The sequence below is a fragment of the Camelus ferus genome, chromosome 19 (assembly GCF_009834535.1).
Source record: "Camelus ferus isolate YT-003-E chromosome 19, BCGSAC_Cfer_1.0, whole genome shotgun sequence".
NCBI classification, from domain to species: Eukaryota; Metazoa; Chordata; class Mammalia; order Artiodactyla; family Camelidae; genus Camelus; species Camelus ferus.
Genome location: NC_045714.1, coordinates 12066602 through 12081120, shown reverse-complemented (window position 1 = coordinate 12081120; position 14519 = coordinate 12066602). Strand labels below are relative to the sequence as shown.

Here is a 14519-nt window from a genome sequence, read left to right as displayed (position 1 = left end):
ACCTTCATCAGGAAAGGGGTTCAGCCAAAATGCCCATCTTAGAATCCTTCCTTCCTCCTCTTCATGCTCGGGGAGACATTTCCATTCTTTTACTTAGCAAGCGTGCAGTACACCTGCTATGAGCCAGGCACTACTCCAGCTGCCCAGGGCGCCACGATGAAGACACCATGGACCCTGCCGCCAAGGAAGTCTCTTTTGGGTCGTTCATGTGGCCATCTCATTTCCTACCTCATGAGCCCTGCTCCACCCCGTTCTCTATTTTAATAAGAAGGGGACTCTCAGAGTAGGTCCTAGGGATGTGACTTACGTCTGCGTACGTGTGTAGCGTGGTGGTCCTTAGAGCAAACATGTCTGATGGGAACATATAGAAAAGACAAATCTGGATATCTGGCTTTTTACTTACGATGGAGTCTAGGGTCTCCATCTGAATTCTGCTGAATTATAACTCATGTCACGCAACACACACATAGAAGACAACCAGATCGCCACCATGGCCAGAGGCAGGGCTGGGTCCTGCCCCAGATGCTGCACACACAAACCCATCAGTTCCGGATAGGAACCCGTTCACTCCCGCCTTTATGCAGAAAACACTTCACCTGCTTCGGGGCAGAAATTGCACGGGCTGTACAGTTATAAGGAGTGTCGAATTCGCCTCTGGCAGAGGCTGAGGGAGACTGACAGCAGACGTCTGTCACAGCTAGAGACAAACGTCCCAGATGCCACCAAGTAAGTCCTTGTGCGTTGGCCGCCCAGAGATCAGCAGGCTGTCACCAAGCGGGCGAGTGGAGAGCTGTTCTCCGTGGCTGTTAGCACAGCCAAATTCATTTGCTTCAAGTGCAGAAGTATGGAAGCAGGTCTTTGGGCAGAACTGCGGGGAGTGCTGGTGGTTCAGCGTAAATCCCTAACTGTGCTTTCCTGGATATCATCCTGTACTCATTAACCAACCGGCCAGCCAACCAACCAAACCAGTAAAACACTAAAACAGAAAATGCCTGTATTTACCCAGCAAGACATTGTGTGATTATTCCTTTGAGACTAAAGGATGTGATAAGCCTCTGGCTTGGCATGTTAATTACTCAGCTGTAAAGTTTGACTGAAGACACTTATCTGATCAACCTACAATTCGCCTTGCGGCCGCCAGTTCTACTGGCTTGGAGAGAGAGCGCTGAGCTTGGCAGGCACGGGGGTAACTGGAGAAACCAAAAGCACGCGCACATTTTAGATCAGCTCCACGAGTCCACAAGTGTAGGGGGGGTGCCGGGCCGCAGTACAAAGAGGGTATTTAACTGGTACATGGACGACCAATTTTAATGGTTTAATTTTATTGTAATGCATATCAGAAAATAGACAAAGACCAAATTAAGGCTTTCACAGATATTATGACTTAGGGTAATAATAGCTTCTTTAAGATCAAGATGATTTAAATAAAAGTACTAAGTAAATGATGTAACCACATGTGGATCCAAATGGCAAAAAGCAGAAAGATGGTTCTCAAAAGATGGAAGTTGGGAAACAATGGACTGATTTATCACTATTTGAGTTTGACAAGTTAGTGACAAAGCTATGAAGATCCAGCAATGAGTGCATCTGTGCCTTGCGTGTGCTCATCCCCACTTTTCCTCCCAAGGCATTGTCTCCGGGTTGACTTCAAGTAGCTTCAGGAGGTGTAGACACAGAAGAATATTATATTGGTGTGTCAAATTAGTCTACGTGTTCTTGCCAAGAGTAGGTGATTCATCTTCATTAGGAGGTATTGTTTAGAATTAAGGATGTTTTCTCTGTTAATGAATAAAATTAAATATCCAAGCAACATCAATTTTAAGCAGGAAGTTTGGGGTTATTGCACTGTGGATAGTGCCCTCATGTGGCTTCAAAGCTTAGCTACATTTAAGGATTTAAAAACACGTATCTAAGTTATGAACCATAAGACATGGCAGACAGTGACAGAAAAGACACACAGGAAAGGCGAATAGCACGAGGAAATGTGATCATTTGCCGTTACCGAATTCTTTCTTGAGTGGAATGGGACGCCAATATGGCGGACAGGATGTTGGTCAACTGTTCAGGAAGAATCAGATATCCAATTAAAACAGGATATTATTTATGGTAGTTTAGGTTAAAATGTTAACAAATCACACAAGACATTTTCACTTTCAGTTTTATTTTTATCAAAACAAAATAATTTAACCATATAAAGAAGGAACTACAGTTAAACAGAGAACCAAGAAGCCAATCGGTTCCTGATTCCGAACAATGGATAGAGTAGTAAGTTCTGAACAGTTGGCTGCATATATAAGATATTAAGTCATCCTCTAGGGCTGCAAATGACCAAGGCTGGCTGGTTTCCCTGGCTTCTCCTCTTCCAGGGTGAAGTAATATGCTCAGTGTTCCTCTGCTTCCTCAGACTGAATCACACGTATTCCCACGTAAGCACAGAGCACGGGGGAAAAGCATTACACGGGGTACAAATCCAGCGCACAGGATTTTTTGGGGTCCTGACACCTTTACTGAATGAGTATCTGGAAGAGAGGGACAAGAAATTGTGCTTACGCGTTGAGAAGTGTAGTGTTCCAAAGCCGGAGTCTCCCTCACAAGAATTACGGGAATCGCAACCGAAGTGGGGAAAACGCATAAGCCCTGCTCGCGGCAGTTGCGGAAATGCGATCGCCCCGGAGCCCGGCAGGCCGTTTTCTCCTCGCCGTATTAAATTACGTCTGTGGATTTGAGTAGCAGCATCATTCTGATAACGGTGACAGTTCCCATAACTATAAAAATCTGCTGCACCAGGCAAATTTTGTGCAAAATGCAAATTTCTATGCTGGGGAAGAAATGAATAATGTGATCATCCTACGTAATGAATGGAAATGTGAGGAAATACGTTTGGCATGAAGCTGCAAAGCGTTCATCTGTCATGCCCAGAACTGCGGCCACGAGGCGTCTTTGCAAGGCTGCTCTCCCCACCAGAACTCTAGAGGAGGGTTTTTAGGAAGGAGGAGGCTAACTTGCCCTCAGTTACTTGTCAAGCTACTGACGGGGTTTGGATTAGGATCCAGAAGCACCAATCCCCCGTCTTCTTTTAATCTTTTGGCAAAAGAACCATAGGTTCTCCTGGGTTGTAAATGAGAGAGATGTTAGCTTCATCCAGAATCTCAAAGGCCATACCTAACGGGAGGTACGAGTTGTTTCCACCACACCTTACAACAAGAAGCATTCAGGTCGTCCAGCCCAAACCACGTGCCTGTAAGAGTCACTAAATAGTCTAGGCTGCCAAGGGGGGACATGAAACCCCTGTCCTCCGTGCGTCCTTAGTGAGTGAGATGGGCCAGGCGTAGGTACCGCTGGAGAAAGAGCCTTGGTGGTGCGTCTCAAACATCGCGGTTCTTGGCATCTGTACCCCTTGCCCTGAAGGAACGGCAAAGAATTCAAAGTTCCTGCCAGCATCCTCGGAGCTATTCTCTGTGGAAGAAGCTGAGGCACCCAGTGGCCGAGACCCTAACCTGAAGGTGCAGGGAAATGAACAGCACTGAGGAGGAGGAGGAACACTGACCTTTAAACTCCGGCTTGCCCTCTTCTCAGATTCACTTGTTTCCCCTTAACCATCACCCAGGACACACTCGCAGAGTTAAAAACTGCAGTGATTATCAACTGATAATATTGAAATTTTACTTCCGGTAACCCAGACTGGGTTACAGGTCACCGACGTCATCCTGGAACTGCACCCCTATGACAGCAGTCTGCTCTAAGAAAACCCACGGGAAAATTAAGATTTATAAAATCAGGAATGCTGTGTTGCTTTAGAAAACGATTTCTTATTTAAAAAAAGATATTTACTATGGGATGATTTGTAATAGTTAAGTCCCCCAGGGCCATTCAAAATACATCTTTTATTTGTGTGTTTTTCAATCCACTGAAATATAGCTTTTCATAGATTCATGTTGGTATAAAGTAAGGTACACCTGTAAATGCTGCCACCAAACAGCTAAATGACCGGCTGAGACAGGAAACTGTGGTGACCTGCTCACCTCTGTGTAAGAGAGACAGGGAGTCAGGGAGGGACTCAATGTTCCGCCGTGTTTGATCTTAGTTAGGACGTGGTGGCCAGCAAGGGTGGCTCGTAGAAGGACAGAGCTTCCACCTGACCTGATCCGAGGCCGGTGCTGTTGGGAGCTGTGACTTACTGCCTTAGGTTCAGTGATCCGGCCCACAGCTCAGCAGCCACACAGCAGAGGAGGATCTGGAAGAAAGTTTCCTCCCCCGCCCAGTGCCTCCCAAGACAAAGTAACCAATTCAGCCGACAGAGGTGCTGTCTCCCACTCACACAGCGGTGCTCTGTTTGCTTCTAATTTTTGAATTATGAGCTGCCATTTCTACACCGAATGATTGTACCTCAAAATTCGGATCTCTGGGGAAAAAAATCAGGAGTTTCCCTGAGCTCTCATTCTTCTTGGCAATAATTGGCCGAAGGTATTTATTCTTTAGCTCCCGGGCGGGGGAACCCTCCCCGGGGGGACCACCTCTGAGCCACTCTCATGAGGATCGGGGCCATGGAGTCACCTTCAGCCCATCTTGTCTTACTTCCTTATTCTCAGTCGGAGAAACCGAGGCGCAGAGAGGACATGAGTCTTCCGCAAGACTTCCCGGCCAGCTCGGGACAAGGCCAGGCCCTCGCCCCCTCTCCCCGTCCGGGATTCAGACCGCTCTGCCGGACCTCCCCCCCGTACTGCGGCACGGGCAACCCAAGGGACGGGTAGTTACGCCACTTCCCTTTGGTTCAAGAAGTGCGTGAAGTGCGCACCTGACCTCTTTTTACCTCCTTTCTCACGTTCTTCTTGGCTGGGCTGGACGTGACCTGGCGGCGTTTGAGTGTGGTCATTGCAAATGACCACAGACATACACTAAGTCACCAGGGGAAGCTGGTCCCACTTTGAAGTTTTTCTATGAATAACCCTAGAACTGGAAAATTCACTTGAAGATACTTGAAACCTGACCATCCTTCGTCACAGACGAGGATGTATGGAAGCACCTCCGCGTGTGGGAGATGTTCTGCGTTGCGGCCCCACCTTCGAAGCACAGGATGTCAAGTGAGCATCGTCACATCAAAGTGAAGCCCAAAGAGCTCGGCTGTGAATCTCAAATCGTACAAAGTCATACCAAAAAGCAAGTATAAAATTGTATCGAAATGCAGCAGTGTAAATCGCTTTGCGTGTTTCCTCTCCCATTTAAGGAGAGGGAGAGAGGGGTAGCAGACGTGAGGCTCTGCTCCCCGAGCTGGGTGACACACACCCGCTATTTCCCTCTGCGCAGGGGCGCGCTGGCTTGGAACGCTGGGGGAACGTTGTCTGCGCTGTTCTGATGTGCACAATACAGAGGCTGATTTAATTTGACAGCAAAGTAACACCAAGCCCCCAAAATAAAATTACTGAGATGTAAAACAGCGTCAAAACTCCAATTAGTTTTGTATCCTTGAAGCTTCTGGAGGAAATCTGAAAGGCTCCAATCGTGATGAGCAGGCGTCAGTTTAAGCTGCAGAGATCACTAAAGTGTAACCTGCTAATTGAAATTGCTCAGAGCACAACATGACAGAAAGAAGCCGAGGAAAATAAGTGAATTTTTCCCCCTCAAAAATGACTCATTACAGAGACTGTTCTATTAACTTTTAACACAACGTTCCTTTCGCAAGAGCTGGAAAAACAACAGGTTTCAGGGGTCTCCACAGAGAAGGCATCGGGCACGAGAGCGGCACATGCTTGTGGCCACACACTGGGTCACACAGAAGCACTGACCATTTGTGCAACATTGAAGGATACTCAGTGTGTTGCCAGATCAGAGGCATTTTGAAGTATATTTACAACTTCTGCTAAGGAGGCACATTATTCCAACCAAACTCCAGTTTCTGAATTAATCTGGATTTTGTCTCCACAATGGACAGAAGGATCTGGATGCCCAGTTCACACCCCAACTCCTTTGCAAGTGACCCCGGTTACCCCAAGTATGCTTACCACCTTTGCAGCAAACCCCCGCTTCACAAATGCAGGAAGCCTATCGCCTTGACTCTGTGGGGTTCACTTGTTTGTAAACAGGTTGACTGTGGCTCTCTGGGTTGATGCCATTTTAATGAATGAGGCAGTGAGGGACCAACGCAGAGGGTACAGATGGGAGTCAGGCCACGGTCATCACGTGGATGAAGCCTTCTTAGACCCTGCTTCATTGGTCCTTTAGCCCTGCCTGGCACCATGTGATCAGGGCTTCTGGGGAACGGTGAGGCTGAGTTTGGCTTTCAGAGTTGGCGGGGGATATCTTAGAAAGAACCCCAGATGGCTTTCCTAGCTGCCGGTGCTTCACAAGTAGAGTTCAGTTCTCCTGGCAGTGTGATGGCGCTTCCCGGAAGGCATCCGCAGTCTTTGACCGTCGACGCCATCTTTCTCCGGAAGCTTCATATTTCTATCACCAACCGGTCTTCATCGTCGCTGCTGGTGTCGCTGAACTCCACTCGGGTCTGCTTTCTCATTCCTTCCAAACTCCTCTTCCTGAGGGTTTTCAAAGGGACTCCAGGGGTCTCCGTGGGCTGCTCTGGGTTGGAAGGAACCACATCATCCTTTAAAGCCACGAATCCAGATACCTGACATTTCCCACTGTCCCTTCCTAAAGGAGGGCAGGGGGCCAGCGCTTCGCCACACCCTTGCTGCCCCCCAGAAGGAAAACACGTCCTGCATGTTCCTTCCTCTTGAGGTGGACCAGCTGACCCTGGTCCTGAAGCTGGAGTTTCAAGATGGGTTTTTCCAATGGATCCCAGTGGAACTGAACCCGGAATTCTTTGCCCAGATGAAGGGGTCCCTGGCAAGAGTGATGGAGTCACACCCTCTGTCATCGTTTTCCTGTCTGGGGAGCTTTGTGGCAGAGTCTCCCCTGCAGCCCGGCTGTGGTCTCGTGGCCCCGCACTGTGACTCCCCGAGGCAGTGTGACCCACGCTCGCCCCCAGAGAAGCACAAACAGCAACTGCAGAGGTAGCAACATCATGGCAGACAGAGGTTCTCTTGGCCTCAAAGGAAGAAGGCTCTTGAGCATCTGAGAAAATGCACAGTGTGGAATCTGTTGAGACTTGCTCCTGGAAGGGTGACAGGTGAGTCTCAAGCAATCCCATGTCAAGACCTTTGCTACAGGATAGAAGGCTGTCGCCAGCCACTGCCACAGAGGAGTCCGAGGGCAGAGATGATCCTGACCCGATGGCCGTGTTCTGAGGACAACTGTTCCCATGCTCACCGGCAGATGGAGCGATCTCCTGCAGCAAAGTGCAAAGGAAAATGAATGGGGGGGGGGGGTGACAAAAGGTTAATTGGTGCCCAGAAACTTGTGGTCAGAAATGTGGTCCTCAGCGAAAACAAGGTCTCAATGCTTCCTTACCGAGCATGAACTTTAATATTATGTTCTCAATCAGCTTCCATTAATAACTGATTGAGGTATTAACTCCAGGAAGGTTCCCTGTTGATGCAACAGAATGCTGAGGCTGCCATGTGTTTCTGTTCAGCCATGGGTAGAACCAACCTCTCAGCTCTGCAGCCAGCTCCGAGCATCGGACTTTAAGTCACCACTGCTCTGGTGGCAGGCATGCAACTTTAGAGTACTGTGTATTTCTATGGGTTTTTTTTTTTTTTTCCAGATTAGCTTTTTTTTTTTTTTTCCAAAGTGTGGTCTGGATTAGCATCCTTATGTTTCTCAACCCTGCAGCCCCCCTGTTTGCCGACAGTGATGCCCCGTTGCAGGGGCTTCTGCAATGTGCGAGCGTCTGTGCTCTGTTCAGGTGTGGATTCGTCAGGCAGTTAGGCCTCACCTCAGCACCTCACGGCCAGAGCCGCCTGTCCAGGCAGCACCATGTTTGCCTCAAGGGCCTTCTCTGCTGGGGAACGTCTATTGGTGGCCCCGGTGACTTTTGCCACAGTGGACACCAGCAAGAGACAAAGGGCCAAATACCTAGACAAGACATAGGTAGAGACAGCTCAGAACCACCATTCCCACCTTCAGGGTTGGTCTATCTGTTTCCCCGACAGTTCCTGAACTTGGGTTTGGAGAGAAGCTTCCTGAAGTGTGTCTGTCTTCCTCCTCCTCTTTCTCTCCGTGACCACCACAGAGAGATGCTTCTGAGGCGACCGAAGATGACTCTCCTGACAGACTTAGACCTAAAGAGGGGGGAGGCACATGGACATACAGCTGAAATGATACAATCGGCCAGCAGTAATCTCATAGGAGTTTATCTGCATCTCCACGACCAGCTCCGAGCTCATTAGCAGCAGCTCCTGTGGAGTGCACGGGAACTCAGTTATTGCGAACCAATTCACAAGGTCAAAAAGGGGCAAAACCGATTTCCAAGGCAGCAAAATCCCTTAATTACATATTAAAAAAAAATTTCATGTGGCTTTTTTTTTTTCATCGAAGTCATCTTCCTGGTCACACGGGTTAATTTTGGATTAGTCTGAATTCTCTAGCCGTATGACTGGGGGTCGAGAGCAGAAATTATCTCCTCTGTCACCTAGGATGTCTTAGTCTCCATCGGAGCCCTGACAGCAGGAGCGGGGGTTGGTTTTTGTGGTGGTTATTGTGATCCGTAGGGGGAGAGAGACAACAAAGATGCGGCCTTGACAACACCCCCCAAACAGTATCTCCCTTTCCAGGGAAGAGCTGCCTTCCCCCGTCCCTCATCCTTACTCTCTCCTCCATTTTATCAGATTGGCCTGGGATGCAGGGCCAAAGGACCACAGACCTTCAGAGCAAGCACATCCCATCACGGGAGGAGATCAGAACAACATTCTAGAAGGGCCGGGTCACCAGAGAACAGCCTCAGACCCACTTCTAAATCTGCTTGCATTTTGATTAACGATACACATGCACAGAGTTTTTAAAAGTCAAATCTTTCTACTTATTAAGAAAAACAGCCACATCTGCCCACACACGCATCTCTTCCCGTTTTGGATTCCTTTCCTGTTTATCTCTTCTTCTCCTAATAACATGCTTATAGCACTCCATCTTGATTTCTTTTCTTTTTCTTTTTTTTTTTTTTTTGGTTTGGAAGATAGCCTATGGCTTTCATGAGGGGTGAGGGTGATCACAGCCCGCACACACGCGCACTGCCCACCCGCCTCTCCTCTCAGCAGTCATGCGACTCTGATGTCATGCTTTTGCTCAGGAGATTCGATGCTCCCATGAGCATGTTCAGGAACATGCTGGTCGCTGCTGAGCCAGGTGGTGTACTATAACTACATTGCCTTTCTTGTCCATACGCTGTTCCTTGGAGTTAATAATTACTCTGTCTTTTTCTTTTGCTTTGTTTTCTTATGGACTTATTCCTAAAACTCATCCTCCAACCTCCTTCCCAATTGCCTTTTATTTCATGCATTAGGTTTCATTTCTTTTCCTTAAAAATACCTCTCTTGAAACTTTCTGACCTGCTCCCAGTGGACCACTGCTTGTGTGCAGGGCTGGGCCCCTGTATCCATCTCCCTCCACCCCCTCCTGGCGAGTCTCTTCACCTCCCTGGTCCTTGGGCCCCCAAGCTTACTTTCCCTGGGTATATTCTCTTTGCATCCTTTCTTAATGCAAAACTTCCAGTATCTTCGTAAGAAACGATTTAGATGTTAATTGGCCACTTGTCTGGGTATGATGTGTGAATTAAAATTCAATTTCCTTCAGAATTGAAGACATGGGTCCACTGAGTTCTAGTTGTTGAGAAGTCTGGAGCCAACATGATCTATGGCTCATGATCCTTTGGAGGAAACCTTTTTGTTTTTCACTTTCCTGAAATTGCCAGGCTCCTGTCTGTGCCAGCGTCACCACAGTCCTGGGGCTGTTTTCATTCACTGTTTGGGAGCTCAAAGGGCCCCTTTAATCTGAATCATGTCCTTCTGTTGTAGAAAAATGTGTTATTTCTTTGACATATTTTTGTTTCCTCAGGTTTTGTCTTTTCTCTTTTTCTAGAACAGCTGTTAGTAGGTTATCAGATCTTACTGGTCTAATCTTCCATTTTTCTTATTTTAACTCCTATTTTCTATTTGTTTGTCTTTTTCTTTTACTTTTGAGGGAACTTCAACTTTCTGTTCCAACATGTAAGGGTCTATTTCTGCTATCGTGTTTTTAATTTCCAAGAGCTCACTCTTATGGTTATTAATTATTACCATTCTTTCTTTATAGAATCCTTTTACTACTCCATGGCTCCAGCATTGACTCTTCCATCTTCAGCAATATTAATAATGATCTGCTGTTATTGTGGTTATGGCTGAAGTTTGCCTCCCCCTAACATTGTATCTCTTTCTGTTTGCTTTTATCTCTGTCTTTCATCTTAAAGGCTTCCCTGAGATATCCAGCAGTCTTAACCATCTGCCCGTGTTTTAAGAAACAGGCACTGGAAAGCTGGCTAGGAAAGCTTTACAAGTGTAATGTGTCAACCACGGACCTCCCTGCAGGATTATCTGGTCGCCCCGTTGATGTGGGAAACCCTGAAGCAATTTCTGTTGGGTCTTTCACGTGGGTTGGTTGGTTTCTGCACGAGGAGCCCTCTGATCTCCTGCCTGGAAAGTGGAGGGCAGGCTGCCAGCATCCTGCAGTCAGAGCTGGCATTGAGAGTTAGGGGTCAATATGCAGAGCCAACCTCTGGTTAAACCCTACGTTCTTAATATGGTTCCCTCGCTCCCTGCTGAACGTATAGTGCCCGGTGTCCCCCAGCATCTTAGAGTCTCCAGAGACGAAGCCCCAGTTGTTCTGTGGGGGTGAGAGTGGGGGACATGACCAGGCTCTGAGAAGCAGGGGTGTGGGGGAGACTTGGGGGTTGGAGACTGAGGGGGGGGTCTGAATGCTGCTGAGTCTATCAGTCCATCGTCCTGTTTCCAGCCCCACCTGGTTTCACAAATTTCTGAATTTCTAGGGCTTTTCCGCTCTTTAAATCAGGACTGAGTTCCTTGGGTCTGCTAATCAGGGACTGCTCAGCCCCCACACTCCAGCCCCACAACTCTGGCCCCATTTCTTCCCCAGCCGCTTTGTCCCCGTGGGCCTGGGCATTACCACTGTGTTTCTTCACTAACTTCTGGGTTTTAGAGGAAAGTGGGCAGGAGTGAATGTGGTGTTCTGGCCTCCATCATATTTACTTACTTGAAGAATAGCCAGTTACAGTGGGTCAGTTTCTGGTGCATAGCACGATGTCCCAGTCATGCGTATACACATATATTCATTTTCATATTCTTTTCCATTAAGTGTTATTACAAGATATTGACTATAGTTCCCTGTGCTCTACAGAAGAAATTTTGTTTCTTATCTGCTGTCCTCCATCTTGAATCAGAAGAACAGACCTACTTCTCACACCCCAAGGGTCAATTCCTAGATGATCAAGGGCACGAATCTTGGGCAAATCCACTTTTAGAATTCATAGAAGGTGCAACAGTTTGGGAAAGGAGGCGACAACTTTTCCCTTAATACCAACCACCTTCACTTGAGCACCATGCCCTGGGACTGCCTAAAGACTCAGCACCACCTTCGCTTGGGCACCATGCCCTGGGCCCTTTCAAGGAAACAGGCCCCATGTTCAGCCCCAAGGAATCGTAGAACAAGGCCAAGGCGCTCGGACCCTCAAGAGCTTCTGCTCCAACAGGGAAGACAACTGAGGCCTGACGAGGTCATGAAGGAAATACACACAGGGTGGGGGTACTCCAGAGAGCAACAGGAGGCTACGGCAGAGTGGCAATAAGCAGAGAGGGGAGAGTATTCCTGAGAGGGATGATGAACAGGGTATTCTGGAGAGTAACAACCCACAAGGAGGGGGGTGTATTACAGAGTGCAGTGGGGCCGCAGGTAACTGGTCTACCTAATAGGGGAAGGCTTTTCCCAAAGGGTGACACTTGAAATGAGACCTGCAGGACGAGAAAGAACCAGCCCTCAAAGGCCATTCCAGAGAAAGGAGGACCAGATGCAGGGATATGGGGTGGGAAGGAGTTTGAGGGATTAAGGAACCAGTGGGAGGCTGTGCTGGAAGGATGGGCGTGAGCAGGGGGCAAAATGAAGGCAGGGGAGCCAACAGGGGCTCGGATCTTGCAGGGTGCAGGCAGCCCTGGGAAGGAATTTAGGTTTTACTCCTCATTCCTTGCGAAGAAGCCAGTGTTCCTAGCAAGAGGTCTACACCTTTTAAAGATGCACATTGCCACTATACGGAGACTAAATTGGGGTGGGTGCAGGTTGGAGGAAGGGGTGGGAAGCCCACTTACAAGGTCACCAGGGTGGTCTGGGGGCCAGGTGCCTCAGCGTGTCTGGGGCAGTGGAAGTAGAAATGGAGAAAGTGAATGGCTTGGAGACACGCTTTCATCCTCACTTATGAAAAATCACCAAAAGATCATAATGATGACAAACACTTCTAGAACCCCCAGTTTACCAAGCACAAGCGCCTGGCTCTAAGTGGATTAAGCTGTGTCCCCACAGTGATGAAACAACCAGGCAATTCATTCAATTCAATGAAGATGTAAAACCAATTAGCAGGAAGAAAATAATCAGATTGGCCAAATGTCTCTTCAGTAGGCCATTTGGGTTTTTAAGCTTAACAGAAAGGCCATGTGTGCGTTTGGCCAGTAACTTCTGACTCATCCGAGAAAACAAGGGAATGAAATTCATGGATTTAATTTCCTTTTGAACCACAGTCTACAGAGAAAAGTGAATTATCTTTAATAATTGTGAAAAATGCTCAAATAATGTCGCTGGAGTGTGTTAAGTGGATCTGGGCTCTGGAAGGACGACAGCATCCTTGCTTTTAGATGAGTGGCCCTTTCCAAAGAGTAAGCAGGGCCCCGGTCAAACGCGAGAGCCCAGAATGTGATTCCGTGTACGCTCAGGCATCCCTGCGTGAGTCATTTCACACATCTTCAGAAATTACAGATTCCACTGTCTTGCTGCAACCTTTGGAGATCCGACTGCCCTTACACAATTATGAGGCTCTTATAATGGAAACCATCTCTCACCACCAGCTCTGTGCACCGTTTTGTTCTCCCCCTGATTAAAGGCTGCGTTTTTCATAATTTCCCTCAGAAATAATTGCCAAACCACATTAAGCAAGGAAGAGACTGCTGCTTCAAGTGTGGTAGCAAATTTAAATGTAGCCACCTTGAAAAGGCTGTAGAAAACTGTAAAATAATTAGAAGGGAAATGGAGTGAAGAGGCGCCACGATGAAACAGCTTAGCCATCCACATCTTTAATGCCAGCCTCCTGCCAGCTGTCTCACTCCTAGGCCTTATGAAAATGCTAATGGACATATTACTCAAATATCATTATCCAAAAATGTAAGTAATTCGATGCATTTCCTGCTGTTGCCCCAATACACCGAAAAAAACTCTGTGAATTTGGAGTCCAAAGATGCTGAATTTATAAAGGGGTGAAAAATGAGTCTACCGTGTTGGCGATGTAAGTAAGCTGTAAGCGTCAACAAGACCCCAGGAGTAATCTCCCAGACTGACGATTTATCCAAGATTAAATTGTTTACAGGCATCCCTGCCACTGAAGGAGGCACAATGTGCTAGCAATCACTGTACAGCACAGGGAACTTAATTCAATACCTTGTAATAACCTATAATGAAAAAGTGTATGGAAAGAAATTTATATGTATATATAAATATATATATGCATGCATAACTGAATCACTCTGCTGTACACCAGAAATTAATACAACATTGCAAACTGATTATACTTCAATTAAAAAAAAATTGGTGATTACTTAAAGGTAAGCCAGGCAGAACTCTAGAAGTAGTCACTATGCTGGCAGTTACGTGCTCATTTTTCAAATACTAGTCAAGCCCTTTCTTTTGGAAGGGAAATATTTTTTGAGCCCACTGATGAGCCCATATGATTAAGCCTAAACACTGAGGACTGAGCAGAGTCAACACTCGGTACCAGGAACCGTGCTGAACACAGGCAATGGACTCAGTGGCAAGCGAAACAGACATCCTCATGGAAGTTACAATCTAATGGTGGAGAAATTCAGGCAGCAAATAATTGCACCAGAAAAGTCACCAAGCAGACGTAGAAAACGCTACAAAGGAAAAAGCAGAAGGTACCATGAGATGGTCTGACGGGGCCCTGACCCTGCTTCCACCTATGAAAGCAGTAAAACCACGCAGCCTGTAAAACTGTTCCCCCATGGCACCTGTTTGGGGCTGGTTTTCTCTCTACTCAGTCCGAGTCTTTCATTCGTGTAATTATTCAACCAATATTTTTTAAGGCTCTGCTGCACACCAGACACAGTACTAAAATTTTCTGTGAGTCAATTCATCTGTTTCCACAATCCTAGTATAATTTTTGTTTAGAAAGCCTCTAAAGAAGAAAAAAAATATATGGCTGAAAATGATGGAAGAAAGAGACTTTGTTCCTCTTGGGCAGAGGCTGGGGGACCTTCATTCCAAACAGAAAATGATCAGAGTGGGTGGGCTGTGGGTGGTGAGAAGTAGCCTCTGACTTCAGTCCCACAGAAAGAGATGGATGAGAGAGAGAGAGAGAGAGACCA

The 14519-nt window shown here is 47.2% G+C and overlaps 1 protein-coding gene across 2 annotated transcripts in view; it reads right to left on the bottom strand.

Moving 5' to 3' along the window:
- The window catches only part of ZNF831 (zinc finger protein 831), a 119903-nt gene that overhangs the window by 34557 nt on the left and 70827 nt on the right, over positions 1-14519 (bottom strand). Inside the window, exons 5-6 of one of the 2 annotated variants that reach the window (XM_032461461.1) lie at positions 8014-8174; positions 2067-7279 (exon numbers count right to left, since the gene is read on the bottom strand). The exons of the other annotated variant lie outside the window; for it this stretch is intronic. Coding sequence (XP_032317352.1) covers positions 6434-7279; positions 8014-8174 — 1007 coding nt within the window. The 3' untranslated portion in view covers positions 2067-6433. Of the gene's footprint in view, positions 1-2066; positions 7280-8013; positions 8175-14519 lie in introns of those variants that run through there. 2 annotated transcript variants of the gene reach the window in all.